This window comes from Oncorhynchus mykiss, chromosome 23, assembly GCF_013265735.2.
Source record: "Oncorhynchus mykiss isolate Arlee chromosome 23, USDA_OmykA_1.1, whole genome shotgun sequence".
Lineage (NCBI taxonomy): Eukaryota > Metazoa > Chordata > Actinopteri > Salmoniformes > Salmonidae > Oncorhynchus > Oncorhynchus mykiss.
This window is the reverse complement of record NC_048587.1, coordinates 59,354,639-59,381,908: the sequence shown is the minus strand read 5'-3', so window position 1 is coordinate 59,381,908 and position 27,270 is coordinate 59,354,639. Positions and strand designations below refer to the sequence as shown.

The 27,270-nt window shown below is 46.5% G+C and overlaps 1 protein-coding gene across 2 annotated transcripts in view; it reads left to right on the top strand.

Moving 5' to 3' along the window:
- LOC110503043 (proteasome activator complex subunit 4B) overlaps positions 1-26,102 on the top strand; it is a 98,472-nt gene extending 72,370 nt beyond the window's left edge. For both annotated transcript variants that reach the window (XM_036960897.1, XM_036960896.1), the window contains 12 exons: positions 1,711-1,863; positions 2,395-2,499; positions 2,850-2,941; positions 7,719-7,850; positions 10,374-10,582; positions 11,022-11,107; positions 11,210-11,338; positions 13,349-13,504; positions 19,968-20,130; positions 24,148-24,281; positions 24,616-24,757; positions 24,923-26,102. In XM_036960897.1, the coding sequence (XP_036816792.1) occupies positions 1,711-1,863; positions 2,395-2,499; positions 2,850-2,941; positions 7,719-7,850; positions 10,374-10,582; positions 11,022-11,107; positions 11,210-11,338; positions 13,349-13,504; positions 19,968-20,130; positions 24,148-24,281; positions 24,616-24,750 (1,494 nt within the window). In that variant the 3' untranslated portion in view covers positions 24,751-24,757; positions 24,923-26,102. The remainder of the gene's footprint in view (positions 1-1,710; positions 1,864-2,394; positions 2,500-2,849; positions 2,942-7,718; positions 7,851-10,373; positions 10,583-11,021; positions 11,108-11,209; positions 11,339-13,348; positions 13,505-19,967; positions 20,131-24,147; positions 24,282-24,615; positions 24,758-24,922) is intronic.
- The last annotated feature ends 1,168 nt before the right edge of the window (positions 26,103-27,270 follow it).

The window sequence follows — 27,270 nt, the reverse complement described above, 5'->3', positions numbered from 1 at the left end:
TCTGGTTTCCGAGTTGGCCATGGGTGCACCTCAGCCACGCCCAAGGTCCTAAACAAAATCATAACTGCCATGGATAAAAGACAGTACTGTGCAGCTGTCTTCGTCAACCTGGCCAAGGCTTCCGACTCTGTCAATCACCGCATTCTTATTCTCAAGTGACTGCCTCACCAACTACTTGTCAGAGTTAAGTGTGTCAAATCAGAGGGCCTGTTGTCTGGACCTCTGGCAGCCTCTATGTGGGTGCCACAGGGTTCAATTCTCTGGCTGACTTTTTCTCTGTATATATCAATGATGTCGCTGTTGCTGCTGGTGATTCTCTGATCCACCTTTACGCAGACAACACCATTCTGTATACTTCTGGCCCTTCTTTGGATACTGTGTTAACAAACCTCCAGATGAGATTCAATGCCATACAACACTCCTTCCGTGGCCTCCAACTGCTCTTAAATGCTAGTAAAACTAAATGCATGCTTTTCAACCGATCGCTGCCCGCACCTGCCCGACTAGCATCACTACTCTGGACGGTTCTGACTTAGAATATGTGGACAACTACAAATACCTTGGTGTCTGGTTAGACTAAAAACTCTCCTTCCAGACTCACATTAAGCATCTCCAATCCAAAACTCAATCTAGAATCAGCTTCCTATTTTTCTACAAAGCCTCCTTCACTCATGCTGCCAAACATACCCTCGTAAAACTGACTATCCTGCCGATCCTTGACTTCGGCTATGTCATTTACAGAATAGACTCCAACACTCTACTCAACAAATTGGATGCAGTCTATCACAGTGCCATCTGTTTTGTCACCAAAGCCCCATATACTACCCCCCACTGTGACCTGTATGCTCTCGTTGGCTGGCCCTCGCTTAATATTCGTCGCCAAACCCACTGGCTCCAGGTCATATATAAATAAGTATTTCCTAGGTAAAGCCCCACCTTATCTCAGCTCACTGGTCACCAGAGCAACACCCACCCGTGGCGCATGCTCCAGCAGGTATATTTCGCTGGTCATCCCCAAAGCCAACTCCTCTTTTGGCCGCCTTTCCTTCCAATTCTCTGACTGGAACGAATTGCAAAAATCACTGAAGCTGGAGTCTTATATCTCCCTCACTAACTTTAAGCATCAGCCGTCAGAGCAGCTTACCGATCACTGTACCAGTACACAGCCCATCTGTACATAGCACACCCGACTACCTAATTCCCAAAATGATTAATTTTTTCTCTTTTTGCACCCCAGTATCTCTACTTGCACATCATCATCTGTACATCTATCACTCCAGTGTTCATGCAAATTGTAATTATTTCGCCACTATGGCCTATTTATTGCCTTACCTCCCTAATCTTACTACATTTGCACACACTGTATATATATTTTTCTATTGTGGTTTGTTTCAATTGTGTTATTGACTGTACATTTGTTTATCCCATGTGTTAATATTAATAATAAAATGTTTTTAGCTCGTACATGTGCACATCAACTTAGTACTGGTACTCCCTGTATATAGACAAGTTATTACCTCATAACACCTGCACATTGACTTAGTACTGGTAACTGGTAACCCCAAATCCCCAGTTTTCTAGAAAACATCTGGAAGTTTCCTGGAATAAGCTGGAAATCCAGAATCCTCCAACCAGGATTTCTGAAATGGCAATCCTAGTTAAGAATCAGGCTTCCCTAACTCTGTTTTATTCCTCTCCTCTATCCCTCAGGGCCTGTTCCGGAACTTCAACGATGCCTTCCTACCCCTGTTGAAACCACACATGGAGCGTCTGGTGGCCGACACACATGAGAGCAAACAGCGCTGTGTAGCAGAGATCACCTCTGGACTGATCAGAGGCAGCAAGCACTGGAGCTATGGAAAGGTAGGGGAGAGGAAGGAACACACTGGAGCTATGGAAAGGTAGGGGAGAGGAAGGAACACACTGGAGCTATGGCAAGGTAGGGGAGAGGAAGGAACACACTGGAGCTATGGCAAGGTAGGGGAGAGGAAGGAACACACTGGACCTATGGCAAGGTAGGGGAGAGGAAGGAACACACGAGCTATGGCAAGGTAGGGGAGAGGAAGGAACACACTGGAGCTATGGAAAGGTAGGGGAGAGGAAGGAACACACTGGAGCTATGGAAAGGTAGGGGAGAGGAAGGAACACACTGGAGCTATGGAAAGGTAGGGGAGAGGAAGGAACACACTGGAGCTATGGAAAGGTAGGAGAGAGGAAGGAACACACTGGAGCTATGCCAAGGTAGAGGAGAGAGACATACGCTGTGGTCACACACCATGCTTATAATCAGTACTGCCGGTCCTCGTTGCAAATAAGCATTTGTTCTTAACTGACTTACCTAGATAAATAAAAGTTGAATATTTGTTAAGTCTTTGACCTATGTTCCCCTCCCAGGTGGAGAGTCTGTGGGAGCTGCTGTGTCCTCTGATCCGTACAGCTCTGAACAACATCACTGTAGAAACATACGCTGACTGGGGCACCTGCATCGCCACAGCCTGTGTAAGCTGCTAGCCCTCCCATCCCTCTCATTCAGCTGTCCATTTCTTTCAGGTTCTTTCTCAATTGGTAGTTCCTCTAGTCCCAAATGCATCCTCTCTCCTTGTTTCCTTCTGAAAACGCATTAGAGGAGAAGGCCTGAATGGGAGGGGAACTTGGATCTTCTCTTCCAATGCATTTTGAGAAAAAGGCAAAGAGTGAAGAATTTAGTACAGATATTGAGAAATAGCCTCCTGAATCTCCTGTCTAGTACTTGCCTGGCCTGTTAATTTCCTGCTTCCATGCTGTTGACATTTGACCTTGTTATTGTACAGGAGAACAGATGTTTACTTTAGGTTGGTTGTGTTGTACAGGAGAGCAGAGACCCCAGGAAGCTCCACTGGTTGTTTGAAATGCTGATGGAATCTCCAGTCAACGGGGAGGGGGGATCCTTCGTAGATGCCTGGTAAGGAAACACTTTGCCTCCTTTAATTCTCATCCTATTAGTGTGTTTGTGTGGAAGGGTGTATTTATTCTGTTCCATATGTGCCCAGATGACTAGTCCTGCATTGAAGAGATGAGCTGTGTTCGAATACTCATACTACCTTTACTTTTTGTGATGTAAATTGAGTATGTAGTATGCTTATTGGCCATAGTATGGATATAGTTAGTGTGCCAAAAGTTGTCATACTAAATTCGCCAAAATATAAAGTATTACAAGCAGTGGACACTATTTCTGTGATTTTAGAGCACAATACAATTATTACAATAATAATAATAATAATAATACAATTCTTCAGAGAATGGGCGTGGCTTCACAACGGTTTCAGATTTCAAGAAAATGGCGGCGACTATGACTTTTCAAATAAGTTACGTTGACTGACAATTTGTTAGCTGCGCTTTCCTTACGAACCACAACATATCATTACAGCAGTATGTACCGGTATGTTAGCTAGCTAGCTAACATTAGTAGGCTAGTACTAATGCGTCAAACTTGCCAATATATTCGAACGCTCGGATCAAACTTTCTCCTCGGCCAGAGGGTCCAGTGTGCGCTCTGAATGCTCCGAGAGCCAAACACTCTGAATTTACTAACAGACAATTTGACAACGCTCTGAATTTACATACGCCCAGAGTGCACTCCAGATTGAATTTACGAACACACCTGTTATGCTAACAAGCTAGCAAGAGGTTGCATAGCAACAGCATCAACTTCCGGTAGACAGGCGAAGTACGCTCAACTGAAAGGATACCGTTTGTTTACAGTATGCTAAAATGAACTAATAGTATGTAGTGTATATACCCATTAAGTATGTAGTATACAGTATGTTAGTATGGGTATTCGAACACAGCTATGGAGTCTGAGTCGATGATGGTTTGTTTGTCTGTAAAATGTTTGTCTGTGAGTCAAGAATAATAATATGAAGAGTGCCTTCGTCCTCCTTTCTTTTTGATTATATTTTATTGTTCTCTCCTGTCCAGTCTTCTGTGTACTCTGCAGGGAGGCCTGACTTAGTGTTAGGTGTGTGTATAACTCTCCTCTCTCCTATCCAGTCTTCTGTGTACTCTGCAGGGAGGCCTGACTTAGTGTTAGGTGTGTGTATAACTCTCCTCTCTCCTGTCCAGTCTTCTGTGTACTCTGCAGGGAGGCCTGACTTAGTGTTAGGTGTGTGTATAACTCTCCTCTCTCCTGTCCAGTCTTCTGTGTACTCTGCAGGGAGGCCTGACTTAGTGTTAGGTGTGTGTATAACTCTCCTCTCTCCTGTCCAGTCTTCTGTGTACTCTGCAGGGAGGCCTGACTTAGTGTTAGGTGTGTGTATAACTCTCCTCTCTCCTGTCCAGTCTTCTGTGTACTCTGCAGGGAGGCCTGACTTAGTGTTAGGTGTGTGTATAACTCTCCTCTCTCCTGTCCAGTCTTCTGTGTACTCTGCAGGGAGGCCTGACTTAGTGTTAGGTGTGTGTATAACTCTCCTCTCTCCTGTCCAGTCTTCTGTGTACTCTGCAGGGAGGCCTGACTTAGTGTTAGGTGTGTGTATAACTCTCCTCTCTCCTGTCCAGTCTTCTGTGTACTCTGCAGGGAGGCCTGACTTAGTGTTAGGTGTGTGTATAACTCTCCTCTCTCCTGTCCAGTCTTCTGTGTACTCTGCAGGGAGGCCTGACTTAGTGTTAGGTGTGTGTATAACTCTCCTCTCTCCTGTCCAGTCTTCTGTGTACTCTGCAGGGAGGCCTGACTTAGTGTTAGGTGTGTGTATAACTCTCCTCTCTCCTGTCCAGTCTTCTGTGTACTCTGCAGGGAGGCCTGACTTAGTGTTAGGTGTGTGTATAACTCTCCTCTCTCCTGTCCAGTCTTCTGTGTACTCTGCAGGGAGGCCTGACTTAGTGTTAGGTGTGTGTATAACTCTCCTCTCTCCTGTCCAGTCTTCTGTGTACTCTGCAGGGAGGCCTGACTTAGTGTTAGGTGTGTGTATAACTCTCCTCTCTCCTGTCCAGTCTTCTGTGTACTCTGCAGGGAGGCCTGACTTAGTGTTAGGTGTGTGTATAACTCTCCTCTCTCCTGTCCAGTCTTCTGTGTACTCTGCAGGGAGGCCTGACTTAGTGTTAGGTGTGTGTATAACTCTCCTCTCTCCTGTCCAGTTTTCTGTGTACTCTGCAGGGAGGCCTGACTTAGTGTTAGGTGTGTGTATAACTCTCCTCTCTCCTGTCCAGTCTTCTGTGTACTCTGCAGGGAGGCCTGACTTAGTGTTAGGTGTGTGTATAACTCTCCTCTCTCCTGTCCAGTCTTCTGTGTACTCTGCAGGGAGGCCTGACTTAGTGTTAGGTGTGTGTATAACTCTCCTCTCTCCTGTCCAGTCTTCTGTGTACTCTGCAGGGAGGCCTGACTTAGTGTTAGGTGTGTGTATAACTCTCCTCTCTCCTGTCCAGTCTTCTGTGTACTCTGCAGGGAGGCCCGACTTAGTGTTAGGTGTGTGTATAACTCTCCTCTCTCCTGTCCAGTCTTCTGTGTACTCTGCAGGGAGGCCCGACTTAGTGTTAGGTGTGTGTATAACTCTCCTCTCTCCTGTCCAGTCTTCTGTGTACTCTGCAGGGAGGCCTGACTTAGTGTTAGGTGTGTGTATAACTCTCCTCTCTCCTGTCCAGTCTTCTGTGTACTCTGCAGGGAGGCCTGACTTAGTGTTAGGTGTGTGTATAACTCTCCTCTCTCCTGTCCAGTCTTCTGTGTACTCTGCAGGGAGGCCTGACTTAGTGTTAGGTGTGTGTATAACTCTCCTCTCTCCTGTCCAGTCTTCTGTGTACTCTGCAGGGAGGCCTGACTTAGTGTTAGGTGTGTGTATAACTCTCCTCTCTCCTGTCCAGTCTTCTGTGTACTCTGCAGGGAGGACTGACTTAGTGTTAGGTGTGTGTATAACTCTCCTCTCTCCTGTCCAGTCTTCTGTGTACTCTGCAGGGAGGCCTGACTTAGTGTTAGGTGTGTGTATAACTCTCCTCTCTCCTGTCCAGTCTTCTGTGTACTCTGCAGGGAGGCCTGACTTAGTGTTAGGTGTGTGTATAACTCTCCTCTCTCCTGTCCAGTCTTCTGTGTACTCTGCAGGGCGGCCTGACTTAGTGTTAGGTGTGTGTATAACTCTCCTCTCTCCTGTCCAGTCTTCTGTGTACTCTGCAGGGCGGCCTGACTTAGTGTTAGGTGTGTGTATAACTCTCCTCTCTCCTGTCCAGTCTTCTGTGTACTCTGCAGGGAGGCCTGACTTAGTGTTAGGTGTGTGTATAACTCTCCTCTCTCCTGTCCAGTCTTCTGTGTACTCTGCAGGGAGGCCTGACTTAGTGTTAGGTGTGTGTATAACTCTCCTCTCTCCTGTCCAGTCTTCTGTGTACTCTGCAGGGAGGCCCGACTTAGTGTTAGGTGTGTGTATAACTCTCCTCTCTCCTGTCCAGTCTTCTGTGTACTCTGCAGGGAGGCCTGACTTAGTGTTAGGTGTGTGTATAACTCTCCTCTCTCCTGTCCAGTCTTCTGTGTACTCTGCAGGGAGGCCTGACTTAGTGTTAGGTGTGTGTATAACTCTCCTCTCTCCTGTCCAGTCTTCTGTGTACTCTGCAGGGAGGCCTGACTTAGTGTTAGGTGTGTGTATAACTCTCCTCTCTCCTGTCCAGTCTTCTGTGTACTCTGCAGGGAGGCCTGACTTAGTGTTAGGTGTGTGTATAACTCTCCTCTCTCCTGTCCAGTCTTCTGTGTACTCTGCAGGGAGGCCTGACTTAGTGTTAGGTGTGTGTATAACTCTCCTCTCTCCTGTCCAGTCTTCTGTGTACTCTGCAGGGCGGCCTGACTTAGTGTTAGGTGTGTGTATAACTCTCCTCTCTCCTGTCCAGTCTTCTGTGTACTCTGCAGGGAGGCCTGACTTAGTGTTAGGTGTGTGTATAACTCTCCTCTCTCCTGTCCAGTCTTCTGTGTACTCTGCAGGGAGGCCTGACTTAGTGTTAGGTGTGTGTATAACTCTCCTCTCTCCTGTCCAGTCTTCTGTGTACTCTGCAGGGAGGCCTGACTTAGTGTTAGGTGTGTGTATAACTCTCCTCTCTCCTGTCCAGTCTTCTGTGTACTCTGCAGGGAGGCCTGACTTAGTGTTAGGTGTGTGTATAACTCTCCTCTCTCCTGTCCAGTCTTCTGTGTACTCTGCAGGGAGGCCTGACTTAGTGTTAGGTGTGTGTATAACTCTCCTCTCTCCTGTCCAGTCTTCTGTGTACTCTGCAGGGAGGCCTGACTTAGTGTTAGGTGTGTGTATAACTCTCCTCTCTCCTGTCCAGTCTTCTGTGTACTCTGCAGGGAGGCCTGACTTAGTGTTAGGTGTGTGTATAACTCTCCTCTCTCCTGTCCAGTCTTCTGTGTACTCTGCAGGGAGGCCTGACTTAGTGTTAGGTGTGTGTATAACTCTCCTCTCTCCTGTCCAGTCTTCTGTGTACTCTGCAGGGAGGCCTGACTTAGTGTTAGGTGTGTGTATAACTCTCCTCTCTCCTGTCCAGTCTTCTGTGTACTCTGCAGGGAGGCCTGACTTAGTGTTAGGGTTAGGTGTGTGTATAACTCTCCTCTCTCCTGTCCAGTCGTCTGTATATTCTGCAGGGGATCCTGACTCAGCAGGAGGGTTAGGTGTGTGTGTGCGTGTAACTCTCCTGTCCAGTCGTTTGTATATTCTGCAGGGAAGCCTGACTCAGCAGGAGGGTTAGGTGTGTGTATAACTCTCCTCTCTCCTGCCCAGTCGTCTGTATGTGCTGCAGGGGGGCCTGGCTCAACAGGAGTGGAGGGTCCCTGAGCTGCTCCACAGACTGCTGCAGTACCTAGAGCCCAAACTCACACAGGTCTACAAGAACGTCCGTGAGCGCATCGGAAGGTAGGACCTCGCCTCCACATTACACAAACATTTTCACTGCTGACCCTTTTGTTTTTAGCTTACTGCCACTTACCACATCAGTCATAGTTAATTCAGCTAGGTATCTACCCACACGTCAGTCATAGTTCATTCAGCTAGGTATCTAACCACACGTCAGTCATAGTTCATTCAGCTAGGTATCTAACCACACGTCAGTCATAGTTCATTCAGCTAGGTATCTAACCACACATCAGTCATAGTTCATTCAGCTAGGTATCTAACCACACGTCAGTCATAGTTCATTCAGCTAGGTATCTAACCACACGTCAGTCATAGTTCATTCAGCTAGGTATCTAACCACACGTCAGTCATAGTTCATTCAGCTAGGTATCTAACCACACATCAGTCATAGTTCATTCAGCTAGGTATCTAACCACACGTCAGTCATAGTTCATTCAGCTAGGTATCTAACCACACGTCAGTCATAGTTCATTCAGCTAGGTATCTAACCACACGTCAGTCATAGTTCATTCAGCTAGGTATCTAACCACACGTCAGTCATAGTTCATTCAGCTAGGTATCTAACCACACGTCAGTCATAGTTAATTCAGCTAGGTATCTAACCACACGTCAGTCATAGTTCATTCAGCTAGGTATCTAACCACACATCAGTCATAGTTCATTCAGCTAGGTATCTAACCACACGTCAGTCATAGTTCATTCAGCTAGGTATCTAACCACACGTCAGTCATAGTTCATTCAGCTAGGTATCTAACCACACGTCAGTCATAGTTAATTCAGCTCGGTATCTAACCACACGTCAGTCATAGTTCATTCAGCTAGGTATCTAACCACACGTCAGTCATAGTTCATTCAGCTAGGTATCTAACCACACGTCAGTCATAGTTCATTCAGCTAGGTATCTAACCGCACGTCAGTCATAGTTCATTCAGCTAGGTATCTAACCGCACGTCAGTCATAGTTCATTCAGCTAGGTATCTAACTGCACGTCAGTCATAGTTCATTCAGCTAGGTATCTAACTGCACGTCAGTCATAGTTCATTCAGCTAGGTATCTAACCGCACGTCAGTCATAGTTCATTCAGCTCGGTATCTAACTGCACGTCAGTCATAGTTCATTCAGCTAGGTATCTAACCGCACGTCAGTCATAGTTCATTCAGCTAGGTATCTAACCGCACATCAGTCATAGTTCATTCAGCTAGGTATCTAACCACACGTCAGTCATAGTTCATTCAGCTAGGTATCTAACCACACGTCAGTCATAGTTCATTCAGCTAGGTATCTAACCGCACGTCAGTCATAGTTCATTCAGCTAGGTATCTAACCGCACGTCAGTCATAGTTCATTCAGCTAGGTATCTAACTGCACGTCAGTCATAGTTCATTCAGCTCGGTATCTAACCACACGTCAGTCATAGTTCATTCAGCTATGTATCTAACCGCACATCAGTCATAGTTCATTCAGCTAGGTATCTAACCACACATCAGTCATAGTTCATTCAGCTAGGTATCTAACCACACATCAGTCATTGTTCATTCAGCTAGGTATCTAACTGCACGTCAGTCATAGTTCATTCAGCTAGGTATCTAACCACACGTCAGTCATAGTTCATTCAGCTAGGTATCTAACCACACATCAGTCATTGTTCATTCAGCTAGGTATCTAACTGCACGTCAGTCATAGTTCATTCAGCTAGGTATCTAACCACACGTCAGTCATAGTTCATTCAGCTAGGTATCTAACCACACGTCAGTCATAGTTCATTCAGCTAGGTATCTAACTGCACGTCAGTCATAGTTCATTCAGCTAGGTATCTAACCACACGTCAGTCATAGTTCATTCAGCTAGGTATCTAACTGCACGTCAGTCATAGTTCATTCAGCTAGGTATCTAACCACACGTCAGTCATAGTTCATTCAGCTAGGTATCTAACCACACGTCAGTCATAGTTCATTCAGCTAGGTATCTAACTGCACGTCAGTCATAGTTCATTCAGCTAGGTATCTAACCACACGTCAGTCATAGTTCATTCAGCTAGGTATCTAACCACACGTCAGTCATAGTTCATTCAGCTAGGTATCTAACTGCACGTCAGTCATAGTTCATTCAGCTAGGTATCTAACCACACGTCAGTCATAGTTCATTCAGCTCGGTATCTAACCACACATCAGTCATAGTTCATTCAGCTAGGTATCTAACCACACATCAGTCATCGTTCATTCAGCTAGGTATCTACCCACACGTCAGTCATAGTAGGTAAACATTCGTCCATAACTTTTCAAACAGGTTGGCCAAGAGATCACCTTATGCTTTTTTATTTATTTATGTTAAACCAGGTAGAATTGTTGATTTTATCATTCATGAGAGTACTGAAAGAGGTAGAGACAAGCAAACTGTCGAAAAAGAGGAATACATGAAAAATAATGGCCTAAATACAAAAATCTAGATTCATAAATTAACTCAACTAAAGGTGTTAATCTCCCTCTGCCTCCTCTTTCGCTCTCTTTCCTCTTTCTTCTCCAGCGTCCTCACCTACATCTTCATGATAGACGTCAATCTGCCGTACACCCAGCCCACGGCCTCGCCCCGCATCAAGGAGTTCACAGAGCGAATACTGCTGCGCCTCAAACCCCTGACGGAGGGGGACGAGGAGATCCAGAACCACGTGGTAGAAGAGAACGATGTGGGGGAGCAGGACGAGAGGACGCAGGCCATCAAACTACTGAAGACAGGTACGACCCCTAACTATTGAAGACAGGTATGACTCCTAACCCATCAAACTACTGAAAACAGGTACGACCCCTAACCCATCAAACTACTGAAAACAGGTACGACCCCTAACCCATCAAACTACTGAAAACAGGTAAGACCCCTAACCCATCAAACTACAAAAGGCCGGTACGTCCCCTAACCCAGGCCATCAAACTACTGAAAACAGGTACGACCCCTAACCCAGGTATGACCCCTAACCCAGTCCATCAAACTACTGAAGACAGGTCAGGGATAGAGTTGATGGAGCTAATAAACCCAGGTGTAAAGCCAAGGGAGAAGAGTCCCGGCTCACTGGATCACTGCACGATGCAGATTTCAGTAATTCAATGTGCCAAACGTTTAGTTATGAAGACCTTCCTCAGAGCATACGATGTAAAAAGGTTATGTATGTGTTTCCAGTACTCAAGTGGCTGATGGCCAGTGCTGGACGCTCCTTCTCCACGGCCGTTCCAGAGCAGCTCCAGTTGCTACCCCTGCTGTTCAAGGTGGGTGGGTCAAGGAAGGAAGAAACCTTGAGAGGAACCAGACTGATGGGAGGTCTATCATCCTCTGGCTGAATGCTAACAACCCTCATCTGTCTCTTGTAGATCGCTCCGGTGGAGAATGATGACAGTTATGATGAGCTGAAGAGGGATGCAAAGACCTGTCTGTCGCTGATGTCCCAGGGACTACTCTACACAGAGCAGATACCACTGGTCCTGCTGGCCCTGCAAGAGGTGTGTACACACACACACACACACACACACACACACACACACACACACACACACACACACACACACAAACAGGCCAGACTCATCTACAACCACTTTCTCCATTCACTGCAATCTCCATAGAGAAAAGGGTTAAAAAACATATCAAATCCCCCATTGTCAAGACTCTGGTTCTATCAACTCTCTGAGCCTCTGCAAAATGTTTGTTAGAAGTGTAAGAAGCTGTAAGGTTTGTGGTACACGCTGGATGGTGTTCTCTTGGGATTATGTTACTGTAGTTTGTGGTACACACTGGATGGTGTTACAGTAGTTTGTGGTACATGCTGGATGGTGTTACAGTAGTTTGTGGCACATGCTGGATGGTGTTACAGTAGTTTGTGGCACATGCTGGATGGTGTTACAGTAGTTTGTGGCACATGCTGGATGGTGTTACAGTAGTTTGTGGCACATGCTGGATGGTGTTACAGTAGTTTGGTACATGCTGGAAGGTGTTACAGTAGTTTGTGGTACATGCTGGATGGTGTTACAGTAGTTTGTGGTACATGCTGGATGGTGTTACAGTAGTTTGGTACATGCTGGATTATGTTACTGTAGTTTGTGGTACATGCTGGATTATGTTACCGTAGTTTGTGGTACATGCTAGTTTATGTTACCGTAGTTTGTGGTACATGCTGGATTGTGTTAACGTAGTTTGTGGTACATGCTGGATCGTGTTACCATAGCTTGTGGTACATGCTGGATGGTGTTACCATAGTGTGTGGTACATGCTGGATGGTGTTACCATAGTGTGTGGTACATGCTGGATGGTGTTACAGTAGTTTGGTACATGCTGGAAGGTGTTACAATAGTTTGTGGTACATGCTGGATGGTGTTACAGTAGTTTGTGGTACATGCTGGATGGTGTTACAGTAGTTTGGTACATGCTGGATTATGTTACCGTAGTTTGTGGTACATGCTGGATTATGTTACCGTAGTTTGTGGTACATGCTAGTTTATGTTACCGTAGTTTGTGGTACATGCTGGATTGTGTTAACGTAGTTTGTGGTACATGCTGGATGGTGTTACCATAGCTTGTGGTACATGCTGGATGGTGTTACCATAGTGTGTGGTACATGCTGGATGGTGTTACCGTAGTTTGTGGTACATGCTGGATGGTGTTACCATAGTTTGTGGTACATGCTGTATGGTGTTACCGTAGTTTGTGGTACATGCTGGATGGTGTTACCGTAGTTTGTGGTACATGCTGGATGGTGTTACAGTAGTTTGGTACATGCTGGAAGGTGTTACAGTAGTTTGTGGTACATGCTGGATGGTGTTACCATAGTTTGTGGTACATGCTGGATGGTGTTACAGTAGTTTGGTACATGCTGGAAGGTGTTACAGTAGTTTGTGGTACATGCTGGATTGTGTTAACGTAGTTTGTGGTACATGCTGGATGGTGTTACAGTAGTTTGTGGTACATGCTGGATGGTGTTACAGTAGTTTGTGGTACATGCTGGATGGTGTTACCGTAGTTTGTGGTACATGCTGGATTATGTTACCATAGTTTGTGGTACATGCTAGTTTATGTTACCGTAGTTTGTGGTACATGCTGGATTGTGTTAACGTAGTTTGTGGTACATGCTGGATGGTGTTACAGTAGTTTGTGGTACATGCTGGATGGTGTTACCATAGCTTGTGGTACATGCTGGATGGTGTTACCGTAGTTAGTGGTACATGCTGGATGGTGTTACCATAGTTTGTGGTACATGCTGGATGGTGTTACCGTAGTTTGTGGTACATGCTGGATGGTGTTACCGTAGTTTGTGGTACATGCTGGATGGTGTTACAGTAGTTTGTGGTACATGCTGGATGGTGTTACAGTAGTTTGTGGTACATGCTGGATGGTGTTACAGTAGTTTGTGGTACATGCTGGATTATGTTACAGTAGTTCATGGCATGCTCGCTACACGGTGCTGACGTACCTACAGATCATTACCGTCATGATATTAACATAGTTCCGTTATATTCCAGATAGCAGGTAGCAGTTCGTGGCATGCTCGCTACACGGTGCTGACGTACCTACAGATCATGGTCTTCTACAACCTGTTCACCTTTATGAGCGACCAGGGAGCCGTCAACGACGTCAGAGCACTGGTCATACGCCTGCTGGAGGACGAGCAGCTGGAGGTAACGCACACACACAAACACGCACACACACACACACACACACACACACACACACACACACACACATATAGATATATATCCTGTATCTATATATATATATATATATATATATAGGTATCTATCCTGGACATGCTGTTTTCGACCCTTTCTCTCTCGCTCCCCCCGCTGTCTCGACCTCTGAATGCTCAGCTATGAAAAGCCAACTGATATTTACTCCTGAGGTGATGAACTGTTGCACCCTCTACAACCACTGTGATTATTATTTCACCCTGCTGGCCATCTATGAATATTTGAACATCTTGAAGAACAATCTGGCCTTCATCGCCATGTACTCTTATCTCCACCGGCAGAGGACTGGCCACCCCTCAGAGCCTGGTTCCTCGCTAGGTTTCTTCCTAGGTTCTTGCCTGCTTTTCTAGGTAGTTGTTCCTTCTGTTTTTAGCACTTAGTGACATCTGCTGATGTAAAAAGCATTTTTTAAATACATTTGATTGAATGTAGAAAATGAGTTCAACAGAGAGGATGATCATAGTACACAACAGACTGAAGCACAGGTGGTGTCATGACTGAAGAAGACAGAATGGTAGATATGTAGGTCTGGAGGTTACAGATCACATTGAAGAAGACAGAATGGTAGATAGTTAGGTCTGGAGGTTACAGATCACATTGAAGAAGACCGAATGGTAGATAGGTAGGTCTGGAGGTTACAGATCACATTGAAGAAGACAGAATGGTAGATAGTTAGGTCTGGAGGTTACAGATCACATTGAAGAAGACAGAATGGTAGATAGTTAGGTCTGGAGGTTACAGATCACATTGAAGAAGACCGAATGGTAGATAGTTAGGTCTGGAGGTTACAGATCACATTGAAGAAGACAGAATGGTAGATAGGTAGGTCTGGAGGTTACAGATCACATTGAAGAAGACAGAATGGTAGATAGGTAGGTCTGGAGGTTACAGATCACATTGAAGAAGACAGAATGGTAGATAGGTAGGTCTGGAGGTTACAGATCACATTGAAGAAGACAGAATGGTAGATAGGTAGGTCTGGAGGTTACAGATCACATTGAAGAAGACAGAATGGTAGATAGTTAGGTCTGGAGGTTACAGATCACATTGAAGAAGACAGAATGGTAGATAGTTAGGTCTGGAGGTTACAGATCACATTGAAGAAGACAGAATGGTAGATAGTTAGGTCTGGAGGTTACAGATCACATTGAAGAAGACAGAATGGTAGATAGGTAGGTCTGGAGGTTACAGATCACATTGAAGAAGACAGAATGGTAGATAGTTAGGTCTGGAGGTTACAGATCACATTGAAGAAGACAGAATGGTAGATAGGTAGGTCTGGAGGTTACAGATCACATTGAAGAAGACAGAATGGTAGATAGGTAGGTCTGGAGGTTACAGATCACATTGAAGAAGACAGAATGGTAGATAGGTGTGTGTGTGTGTTGTGTGTGTGTGTGTGTGTGAGATCACAGGCCCTGTCTTCCAGCACTCTTCCTCCTTATTCTCCCCCTCTCACTTGTTGCTATGGAAAGCAGGAGTATTCTGTTGCTATGGGGAGGGTGATGTTACCTCTTCTGTATTTATTTTCAGACAAAATACCCCAGTTCACTTGTCCTCTAGTCTAATGACCTGGCCTCTAGTCTAATGACCTGCCCTCTAGTCGAATGACCTGCCCTCTAGTCGAATGACCTGCCCTCTAGTCGAATGACCTGCCCTCTAGTCTAATGACCTGCCCTCTAGTCTAATGACCTGTCCTCTAGTCTAATGACCTGTCCTCTAGTCTAATGACCTGCCCTCTAGTCGAATGACCTGCCCTCTAGTCGAATGACCTGCCCTCTAGTCGAATGACCTGCCCTCTAGTCGAATGACCTGCCCTCTAATCGAATGACCTGCCCTCTATATATAGTCTGACCTGCCCTCTATATATAGTCTGACCTGCCCTCTACATATATATATATATTTCGGCGACCTTTTGCCACATTTCAGGCTTCAAACATAAAGATATAAAACTGTATTTTTTTGTGAAGAATCAACAACAAGTGGGACACAATCATGAAGTGGAACGACATTTATTGGATATTTCAAACTTTTTTACCAAATCAAAAACTGAAAAATTGGGCGTGCAAAATTATTCAGCCCCCTTAAGTTAATACTTTGTAGCGCCACCTTTTGCTGCGATTACAGCTGTAAGTCGCTTGGGGTATGTCTCTATCAGTTTTGCACATCGAGAGACTGACATTTTTTCCCATTCCTCCTTGCAAAACAGCTCGAGCTCAGTGAGGTTGGATGGAGAGCATTTGTGAACAGCAGTTTTCAGTTCTTTCCACAGATTCTCGATTGGATTCAGGTCTGGACTTTGACTTGGCCATTCTAACACCTGGATATGTTTATTTTTGAACCATTCCATTGTAGATTTTGCTTTATGTTTTGGATCATTGTCTTGTTGGAAGACAAATCTCCGTCCCAGTCTCAGGTCTTTCGCAGACTCCATCAGGGTTTCTTCCAGAATGGTCCTGTATTTGGCTCCATCCATCTTCCCATCAATTTTAACCATCTTCCCTGTCCCTGCTGAAGAAAAGCAGGCTCAAACCATGATGCTGCCACCACCATGTTTGACAGTGGGGATGGTGTGTTCAGTGTGATGAGCTGTGTTGCTTTTACGCCAAACATAACGTTTTGCATTGTTGCCAAAAAGTTCAATTTTGGTTTCATCTGACCAGAGCACCTTCTTCCACATGTTTGGTGTGTCTCCCAGGTGGCTTGTGGCAAACTTTAAACGACACTTTTTATGGATATCTTTAAGAAATGGCTTTCTTCTTGCCACTCTTCCATAAAGGCCAGATTTGAGCAATATACGACTGATTGTTGTCCTATGGACAGAGTCACCCACCTCAGCTGTAGATCTCTGCAGTTCATCCAGAGTGATCATGGGCCTCTTGGCTGCATCTCTGATCAGTCTTCTCCTTGTATGAGCTGAAAGTTTAGAGGGACGGCCAGGTCTTGGTAGATTTGCAGTGGTCTGATTCTCCTTCCATTTCAATATTATCGCTTGCACAGTGCTCCTTGGGATGTTTAAAGCTTGGGAAATCTTTTTGTATCCAAATCCGGCCTTTAAACTTCTTCACAACAGTATCTCAGACCTGCCTGGTGTGTTCCTTGTTCTTCACGATGCTCTCTGCGCTTTTAACGGACCTCTGAGACTATCACAGTGCAGGTGCATTTATACGGAGACTTGATTACACACAGGTGGATTGTATTTATCATCATTAGTCATTTAGGTCAACATTGGATCATTCAGAGATCCTCACTGAACTTCTGGAGAGAGTTTGCTGCACTGAAAGTAAAGGGGCTGAATAATTTTGCTCGCCCAATTTTTCAGTTTTTGATTTGTTAAAAAAGTTTGAAATATCCAATATTCGTTATATTCGTAATATATCGTTCCACTTCATGATTGTGTCCCACTTGTTGTTGATTCTTCACAAAAAAATACAGTTTTATATCTTTATGTTTGAAGCCTGAAATGTGGCAAAAGGTCGCAAAGTTCAAGGGGGCCGAATACTTTCGCAAGGCACTGTACATACATACATACATACATACATACATACATACATACATACATACATACGTGTGTGTGTGTGTGTGTGTGTGTGTGTGTGTATATATATGTTGATACAGGAAAGACGGATAGCTGTGGAATGTGTGGGGGACAGGAGCAGAGCACCGTGTTGGTACAGGAAAGAGAGATAGCTGGGGAATGTGTTGGGGTCAGGAGCAGAGCACCGTGTTGATACAGGAAAGACAGATAGCTGTGGAATGTGTTGGGGGACGGGAGCAGAGCACCGTGTTGATACAGGAAAGACAGATAGCTGTGGAATGTGTTGGGGTCAGGAGCAGAGCACCGTGTTGATACAGGAAAGACAGATAGCTCTGGAATGTGTTGGGGGACGGGAGCAGAGCACCGTGTTGATACAGGAAAGACAGATAGCTGTGGAATGTGTTGGGGGACGGGAGCAAAGCACCGTGTTGATACAGGAAAGACAGATAGCTGTGGAATGTGTTGTGGGACGGGAGCAGAGCACCGTGTTGATACAGGAAAGACAGATAGCTGTGGAATGTGTTGTGGGACGGGAGCAGAGCACCGTGTTGATACAGGAAAGACAGATAGCTGTGGAATGTGTTGTGGGACGGGAGCAGAGCACCGTGTTGATACAGGAAAGACATAGCTGTGGAATGTGTTGTGGGACGGGAGCAGAGCACCGTGTTGATACAGGAAAGAGAGATAGCTGTGGAATGTGTTGGGGGACGGGAGCAGAGCACCGTGTTGATACAGGAAAGACAGATAGCTGTGGAATGTGTTGGGGGACGGGAGCAGAGCACCGTGTTGATACAGGGCTCGCTCGCTCGCTCCCTCTCCCCGCTCGCTCGCTCGCTCCCTCTCCCCGCTCGCTCTCTCTCTCCCTGCTCGCTCGCTCTCTCTCTCCCTGCTCGCTCGCTCTCTCTCTCCCTGCTCGCTCGCTCTGTCTCCCCCTGCTCGCTCGCTCTGTCTCCCCCTGCTCGCTCGCTCTGTCTCCCCCTGCTCGCTCGCTCTGTCTCCCCCTGCTCGCTCGCTCTGTCTCCCCCTGCTCGCTCGCTCTGTCTCCCCCTGCTCGCTCGCTCTGTCTCCCCCTGCTCGCTCGCTCTGTCTCCCCCTGCTCGCTCGCTCTGTCTCCCCCTGCTCGCTCGCTCTGTCTCCCCCTGCTCGCTCGCTCTGTCTCCCCCTGCTCGCTCGCTCTGTCTCCCCCTGCTCGCTCGCTCTGTCTCCCCCTGCTCGCTCGCTCTGTCTCCCCCTGCTCGCTCGCTCTGTCTCCCCCTGCTCGCTCGCTCTGTCTCCCCCTGCTCGCTCGCTCTGTCTCCCCCTGCTCGCTCGCTCGCTCGCTCTGTCTCCCCCTGCTCGCTCGCTCGCTCGCTCTGTCTCCCCCTGCTCGCTCGCTCGCTCGCTCTGTCTCCCCCTGCTCGCTCGCTCGCTCGCTCTGTCTCCCCCTGCTCGCTCGCTCTCTCTGTCTCCCCCTGCTCGCTCGCTCGCTCGCTCTGTCTCCCCCTGCTCGCTCGCTCGCTCTGTCTCCCCCTGCTCGCTCGCTCGCTCTGTCTCCCCCTGCTCGCTCGCTCGCTCTGTCTCCCCCTGCTCGCTCGCTCGCTCTGTCTCCCCCTGCTCGCTCGCTCGCTCTGTCTCCCCCTGCTCGCTCGCTCGCTCTGTCTCCCCCTGCTCGCTCGCTCGCTCTGTCTCCCCCTGCTCGCTCTGTCTCCCCCTGCTCGCTCTGTCTCCCCCTGCTCGCTCTGTCTCCCCCTGCTCGCTCTGTCTCCCCCTGCTCGCTCTGTCTCCCCCTGCTCGCTCTGTCTCCCCCTGCTCGCTCTGTCTCCCCCTGCTCGCTCTGTCTCCCCCTGCTCGCTCTGTCTCCCCCTGCTCGCTCTGTCTCCCCCTGCTCGCTCTGTCTCCCCCTGCTCGCTCTGTCTCCCCCTGCTCGCTCTGTCTCCCCCTGCTCGCTCGCTCGCTCTGTCTCCCCCTGCTCGCTCGCTCGCTCTGTCTCCCCCTGCTCGCTCGCTCGCTCTGTCTCCCCGTGCTCGCTCCCCCTCTCCCCCTGCTCGCTCCCCCTCTCCCCCTGCTCGCTCCCCCTCTCCCCCTGCTCGCTCCCCCTCTCCCCCTGCTCGCTCCCCCTCTCCCTCTCCCTGCTCGCTCCCCCTCTCCCCCTGCTCGCTCCCCCTCTCCCTGCTCGCTCCCCCTCTCCCTGCTCGCTCCCCCTCTCCCTGCTCGCTCCCCCTCCCCCTGCTCGCTCCCCCTCTCCCTCTCCCTGCTCGCTCCCCCTCTCCCCCTGCTCGCTCCCCCTCTCCCTCTCCCTGCTCGCTCCCCCTCTCCCTCTCCCTGCTCGCTCCCCCTCTCCCTCTCCCTGCTCGCTCCCCCTCTCCCTGCTCGCTCGCCCTCTCCCTGCTCGCTCGCTCTCCCTGCACGCTCTCTCTCCCTGCTCGCTCTCTCTCCCTGCTCGCTCCCTCTACCCCTCTCCCTGCTCGCTCTCCCTGCTCGCTCTCTCTACCTGCACGCTCTCTCTCTCTCTCCCTGCTCGCTCTCGCTCTCTCTCTCCCTCCTCGCTCTCTCTCTCCCTGCTCGCTCGCACTCCCTGCTCTCTCTCTCTCTTCCCGCCTGCTCTCGCTCGCTCGCTCACTTTCTCTTTCTGCTCTCCCTGTTCTCTCTGGCTCCATCTTAATTAAGCTTTCAGTGATTCATCTCTTCCTATTTCCTTGACTACTTCTCAAGAGTATTGGAGGACAATGTCCAACTATGGTCTCGCTCCTCAGCCCTTCACTGCATTTTGAGGAGGAGGAGAGTTTAGATGGAGCTTCTGTCTGTTGAGCAGATCTAGTCAGTACAGAATGGACCAGCCAGCTCCATATATCACATCTCTTTCCTTCTCTCCCCCAGGTGAGGGAGATGGCTGCCACCACTCTGAGCGGTTTCCTTCAGTGTAACTTCCTGTCCATAGAGGGCCCCATGCAGAGCCACTTTGAGGCCCTCTGTAAGACCCGCCTACCCAAGAAGAGGAAGAGGGAGCTGGGCTCCGTGGTGGACACCATCCCCTCTGGAGGTAGCCATGAGCAAATTATACCTATAAGTCGCTCTGGATAACAGTGTCTGCTAAGTGACAAACATGTTAATTAGAGGTCGACCGATTTATCGGAATGGATGATTTAATTAGGGCCAATTTCAAGTTTTCATAGCGATCGGTAATCTGCGTTTTTGGACACCGATTATGGCCGATTACATTGCACTCCACGAGGAGACAGCGTGGCAGGCTGATCACCTGTTACAGGAGTGCAGCAAGGAGCCAAGGTAAGTTGATAGATAGCATTAAACTTATCTTATCAAAAACAATCCATCTTAACATAATCACTAGTTATAACTACACATGGTTGATGATATTACTAGTTTATCTAGTGTGTCCTGCGTTGCATATAATCGATGCGGTGCCTGTTAATTAATCATCGAATGACAGCCTACTTCGCCAAACGGGTGATGATTTAACAAGCGCATTTGTGAAAAAAGCACTGTTGTTGCACAAATGTACTTAACCATAAACATCAATACCTTTCTTAAAATCAATACGCAAGTATATATTTTTAAACCTGCATATTTAGTTAATATGCCTGCTAACATGAATTTATTGTAACTGGGTCAATTATGTCACTTCTCTTCCAACAGAGTCAGGGTATATGCAGCAGTTTGGGCCGCCTGGCTCGTTGCGAACTGTGTGAAGACCATTTCTTCCTAACAAAGGCCGTAATTAATTTGCCAGAATTGAACATAATTATGACATAACATTGAAGGTTGTGCAATGTAACAAGAATATTTAGACTTAGGGTTGCCACCCGTTCGATAAAATATGGAACGGTTCCGTATTTCACTGAAAGAATAAACGTTTTGTTTTCGAAATGATAGTTTCCGGATTTGACCATTTTAATGTCCAAAGGCTCGTATTTCTGTGTGGTATTATATTATAATTAAGTCTATGATTTGATTGTTGATAGAGCAGTCTGACTGAGAGGTGGTAGGCAGCAGCAGGCTCGTAGGCATTCATTCAAACAGCACTGTCCTGCGTTTGCCAGCAGCTCTTAGCTGTGCTTCAAGCATTGCGCTGTTTATAACTTCGAGCCAATCAACTCCTGAGATTAGGTTGGCAATACGATAGTGCGTATTAGAACATCCAATAGTCAAAGGTATATGAAATACAAATGGTATAGAAATAGTCCTATAATTCCTATAATAACTAAAAACCTAAAACTTCTTAACTGGGAATATTGAAGACTCATGTTAAAATGAACCACCAGCTTTCATATGTTCTGAGCAAGGAACTGAAACGTTAGCTTTTTTACACATATTGCACATATTGCACTTTTACTTCTCCAAACACTTTGTTTTTACATTATTTAAACTAAATTGAACAAGTTTCATTATTTACTTGAGACAAAATTATTTTATTGATGTATTATATTAAGTTAAAATAAGTGTTCATTCAGTATTGTTGTAATTGTCATTAATACAAATATATATATATATATATATATATATATATATAATAATTTGCTGATTTCTATCGGTATCTTCTTTTTTGGTCCTCCAAAAATCGGTATCGGCGTTGAAAAATCATCATCGGTCGACCTCTAATGTTAATACTCTAGTCCACACTACATACTGGCTCTGTTACTCTGTCCACACTACATACTGGCTCTGTTACTCTGTCCACACTACATACTGGCTCTGTTACTCTGTCCACACTACATACTGGCTCTGTTACTCTGTCCACACTACATACTGGCTCTGTTACTCTGTCCACACTACATACTGGCTCTGTTACTCTGTCCACACTACATACTGGCTCTGTTAGTTACTCTGTTCACTCTACATACTGGCTCTGTTACTCTGTCCACACTACATACTGGCTCTGTTACTCTGTCCACACTACATACTGGCTCTGTTACTCTGTCCACACTACATACTGGCTCTGTTACTCTGTCCACACTACATACTGGCTCTGTTACTCTGTCCACACTACATACTGGCTCTGTTACTCTGTCCACACTACATACTGGCTCTGTTAGTTACTCTGTTCACTCTACATACTGGCTCTGTTACTCTGTGCACACTACATACTGGCTCTGTTACTCTGTCCACACTACATACTGGCTCTTACTCTGTCCACACTAAATACCACTTAAAACGGCCACTACATACACTACACGACCAAAAGTATGTGGACACGTGCTCGTCGAACATCTCATTCCAAAACCATGGCCATTAATATAGAGTTGGTCCCACCTTTGCTACTATAACACCCTCCACTCTTCTGGGAAGGTTTTCCACTAGATGTTGGAACATTGCTGCTGGGACTTGCTTCCGTTCAGCTACGAGCATTAGTGAGGTCGGGCACTGTTGCGCGATTAGGCTTGGCTCGCAGTCAGCGTTCCAGTTCATCCCAAAGGTGTTCGATGGGTTTGAGGTCAGGGCTGTGCTGTGCTCAGGCCAGTCAAGTTCATCCACACCGATCTCGACAAACTATTTCTGCGTGGACCACACTTTGTGAACAGGGGCTGAAACAGGAAAGGGCCTAGCTCAAACTGTTGCCACAAAGTTATAATCACATATTTGTCTAGACTTTCATTGCATGCTGTAGCGTTAAGATTTCCCTTCCCTGGAACTAAGGAAAACATGAAACCATGAAAAACAGCCCCAGACCATTATTCCTCCTCCACCAAACTTTACAGTTGGCACTATGCATTGGGGCAGGTAGTGTTCTCCTGGCATCCATGCTTGTGTGAGGCTGCTTGGCCATGGAAACCTATTTCATGAAGCCCCTGGCGAACAGTTCTTGTGCTGACGTTGCTTGCAGGCAGTTTGGAACTCGGTATCGAGTGTTGCAACTGGGGACAGACTTATTATCACCATAGCATCTCCCACCTGTAGCACACGCTCCAGCAGGTATATCTCTCTAGTCACCCCCAAAACCAATTCTTTCTTTGGCCGCCTCTCTTTCCAGTTCTCTGCTGCCAATGACTGGAACGAACTACAAAAATCTCTGAAACTGGAAACACTTATCTCCCTCACTAGCTTTAAGCACCAACTGTCAGAGCAGCTCACAGATTACTGCACCTGTACATAGCCCACCTATAATTTAGCCCTATCAACTACCTCTTCCCAACTGTATTTAAATTATTTATTTATTTTGCTCCTTTGCACCCCATTATTTTTATTTCTACTTTGCACATTCTTCCATTGCAAAACTACCATTCCAGTGTTTTACTTGCTATATTGTATTTACCTTGCCACCAAGGCCTTTTTTGCCTTTACCTCCCTTCTCACCTCATTTGCTCACATTGTATATAGACTTGTTTATACTTTATTATTGACTGTATGTTTGTTTTACTCCATGTGTAACTCTGTGTTGTTGTATCTGTCGAACTGCTTTGCTTTATCTTGGCCAGGTCGCAATTGTAAATGAGAACTTGTTCTCAACTTGCCTACCTGGTTAAATAAAGGTAAAATAAAAATAAATAAAAATAAAATTATGCGCTCCTGCACTCGGCGGTCCCGTTCTGTGTCCTAACATGTCGTGGCTGAGACGTTGTTGCTCCTAGACGTTTCCACTTCACAATAACAGCACTTACAGTTGACCAGGCAGTTCTAGCAGGGCAGAAATTTGACGAACTGACTTGTTGGAAAGGTGGCATCCTATGATGGTGGTGCCACGTTGATAGTCACTGAGCTCTTCAGTAAGGCCATTCTACTGCAACGTTTGTCTATGGAGATTGCATGGATGTGTGCTCGATTTTATACACCTTTCAGCAACGGGTGAGGCTGAAATAGGCAAATCCACTCATTTGAAGGGGTGTCCACATACTTTTGTATATTTAGTGCATCTTCATTTTAAGTGGCACACTAGTGTGGGTATTAGAACATAGCTGTCTACATCCAACGGTCAATTGTTTACTTGGAACACAGTTGCCATGGTTGTGTTAGATAGGCTTCTAAAATGCATTTGTCTTGACCTTGCTGAACATGTTATAGCTCAGTTTTTCAATGCCCCCCCCCCCCCCCCCCGTGTGTGTAGATCTAGTGAGGCGACATGCTGGAGTGTTAGGTCTGAGTGCCTGTATCCTGTCCAGCCCCTACGATGTTCCCAGCTGGATGCCCCAGCTACTGATGAACCTGAGCGTCCACCTCAATGACACACAGCCCATTGAGGTGAGGAGGACTAAACACACACAGCTCAATGGCATGCTCTCTGTCACTCTCCCTCTCGCTCTCTTTTGATCCTGAATCTCGCTCTCTCTCGCTCCTGAATCTCGCTCTCTCTCGCTCCTGAATCTCGCTCTCTCTCGCTCCTGAATCTCGCTCTCTCTCGCTCCTGAATCTCGCTCTCTCTCGCTCCTGAATCTCGCTCTCTCTCGCTCCTGAATCTCGCTCTCTCTCGCTCCTGAATCTCTCTTGCTCCTGAATATATCTCTCTCTCTCTCTCGCTCCTGAATCTCGTTCTCTCTCGCTCCTGAATATCTCTCTCTCTCTCTCTCTCCTGAAGATGTCTGTGAAGAAGACCCTGTCTAACTTCCGGCGGACTCATCATGACAACTGGCAGGAACACAAACAGCAGTTCACTGACGACCAGCTGCTGGTTCTGACCGACCTGCTTGTCTCTCCCTGCTACTATGCCTAGATACCTGGTAGGACACACACTCCCATCCTAAAATGCTGACTCATTGTAGATCAATTCAAACGTATGCTTGGGTGGAAACCTCACCAACACAAGTTACAGTACATTGTAAACTTCAAGGCACTTCCTCAGGGCACCAACCATTAATCAAACCGTCCATTTGGTCTCTCTTTAGGGCCCTGGTACAACTTTCAGATGGAGATGATGTTTTCTTAACGGAGGAACGACACCCTGAATGCCCTCTTTGAGCCACTCAACAGTTCCTCACTCTGTTATTAGTCTGGGAAAGCCTCAAACTGAACAGAACAGGGCCGTATTCACAAAGCGTCTGAGTACAATTGCTGATTTAGGATCAGTTTTGCCTTTCAGATCGTATTGAAAACCATTATATGGACATGGCGATCTGATCCTCGATCAGCAGCGCTACTCTGAGACGCTGTGTGACTTCCAGAACAGACGAGCCTGCATGAGGGGAGACGGGCCTCACTTTCAGGTCCCTGCCCTCTGACCAGACCAACGGACGACACCTGGGTCATTTTCACTAGGCACCAAACATAATGAAACGAGGAGGAACTACCTGGATGTTTCCTTTAGAAAAAGTTTTTTTCTACGTTGTGCCGTAACGAATACAACCCTGTACCCTGAGGACCTTGGGGAGGGGGGAAATATGCATACGTAATGGAATGGATGCAGTTGTGTATTTGTTTTTAGCGCTCATTTACATTTCTACTATACTTAATATTTAAGGATAAACCATAGCATGGATGATTGATCTGCACTTTGTAATATTACTGTAATATTACTGTACAGTTGATTTCTCTTGTTCTTCTCGTGTGTGTGTGTGTGTGTGTGTGTGTGTGTGTGTGTGTGTGTGTGTGTGTGTGTGTGGAATGCTTGATGAAGATACCTGCAGGTTTCCCTCTATCTCTGGTCCAAGATGTAGTGCGTGTTCCCCCATTAGTGCACCACTACGCCTTAGGACCAGAGCTAGTTTCCCCCGTAATATTGCTCTCGGTACAACATCCCCTCAATGTTATCAACTCTGCACCAACTAACTATATTATCCCACTAGAGCAAGGCTCTCCAGTCCTGTTCCTGGGGAGCTGCCGTCCTGTAGGTTTTAACTCCAGTCCTGTTCCTGGGGAGCTGCCGTCCTGTAGGTTTCACTATGACCCTAATCTAGCACACCTGATTCTAAAAACTACGTGGTTGATCAGCTGAGTTAAGATAGTTACAACTGGGGTTGGAGTGAAAACCTACAGGAGGCTAGCTCCCCAGGAACAGGGTTGAAGTGAAAACCTACAGGAGGGTAGCTCCCCAGGAACAGGACTGGAGTTAAAACCTACAGGAGGGTAGCTCCCCAGGAAACGGGTTGAAGTGAAAACCTACAGGAGGGTAGCTCCCCAGGAACAGGGTTGAAGTGAAAACCTACAGGAGGGTAGCTCCCCAGGAACAGGGTTGAAGTGAAAACCTACAGGAGGGTAGCTCTCCAGGAACAGGGTTGGAGTTAAAACCTACAGGAGGGTAGCTCTCCAGGAAACAGGGTTGGAGAGCCCTGCTCTAGAGGATAGGAACCATATTGTTCCAGGTCTCCAATGAAGTGTTCTTAGCCACAGTCTGTATGTGTTCAGATGATCGTTCATTATCATTAGATTAGGAGTGTTTCCCAAATGGACCCTTTTCCTTTTAGTGCACCACTTTTGACGAGGGCCCATAAGGCTCTGATCAAAAGTAGTGCACTATATAGGGAATAGAGTGTCATTTGGGACATAACTTAGATTTTAACCTGGCACACACATTTACATACTTGATGTTTGTGTACTTAGTTTATCTCTGCTATATGCATATTTTATTATGTGTGTATACCATGTGTATGTAACATAAATGCACAAACAGGTTTATTTATTTGTTTGAAGTGCTGATTTTATTATTCTTAGAGTTGCTGGTAATGAAAGCTTTTGGTTTGTGAGTAGATAGATTGTTCAGCTTGTTAGTGACGGAGCATTTGATGTAATCTGCTCTCGCTTGGGCAATGATGACTACGTAGCAGAGTGAGTGTGTGAGTGTGTGTTCATTCCTCAAGGCTATGTGCAAGGTTTTCAGCTGATGGGTACAGTTTAATCATCATGGCATGTCTAAACCCCTCTCAAAACCCCAAGGGACTCATTTCCCAGACACAGATCAAGCCTGGTCCTGGACTAAAAAGCATGATATAATTGGTGTCTCCATTGAAACAAAGCTTTTTAGTCCAGGACCAGGCTTAATCTGTGTCTGGGAAACGGGGCCCAAGGAATAGCCAAACATCCTGTCCACCACCTTAGCACCCCTTCCCCTCTACTCATCAATATAACATTGTTCTCCATTCTTTTTAAAAACCCTAGTGAGAGATTTATTTTTGGTTCAATATTTACTTTTCCATGAAGACTTAAATCTAGTCTCATTGGTTCAGTTTAGTACCTCACACCTGTTTAGTGTAGTGCCAAAACTGCAGTGATTATTTTTAGATGTACTGTTTTCTGAAGA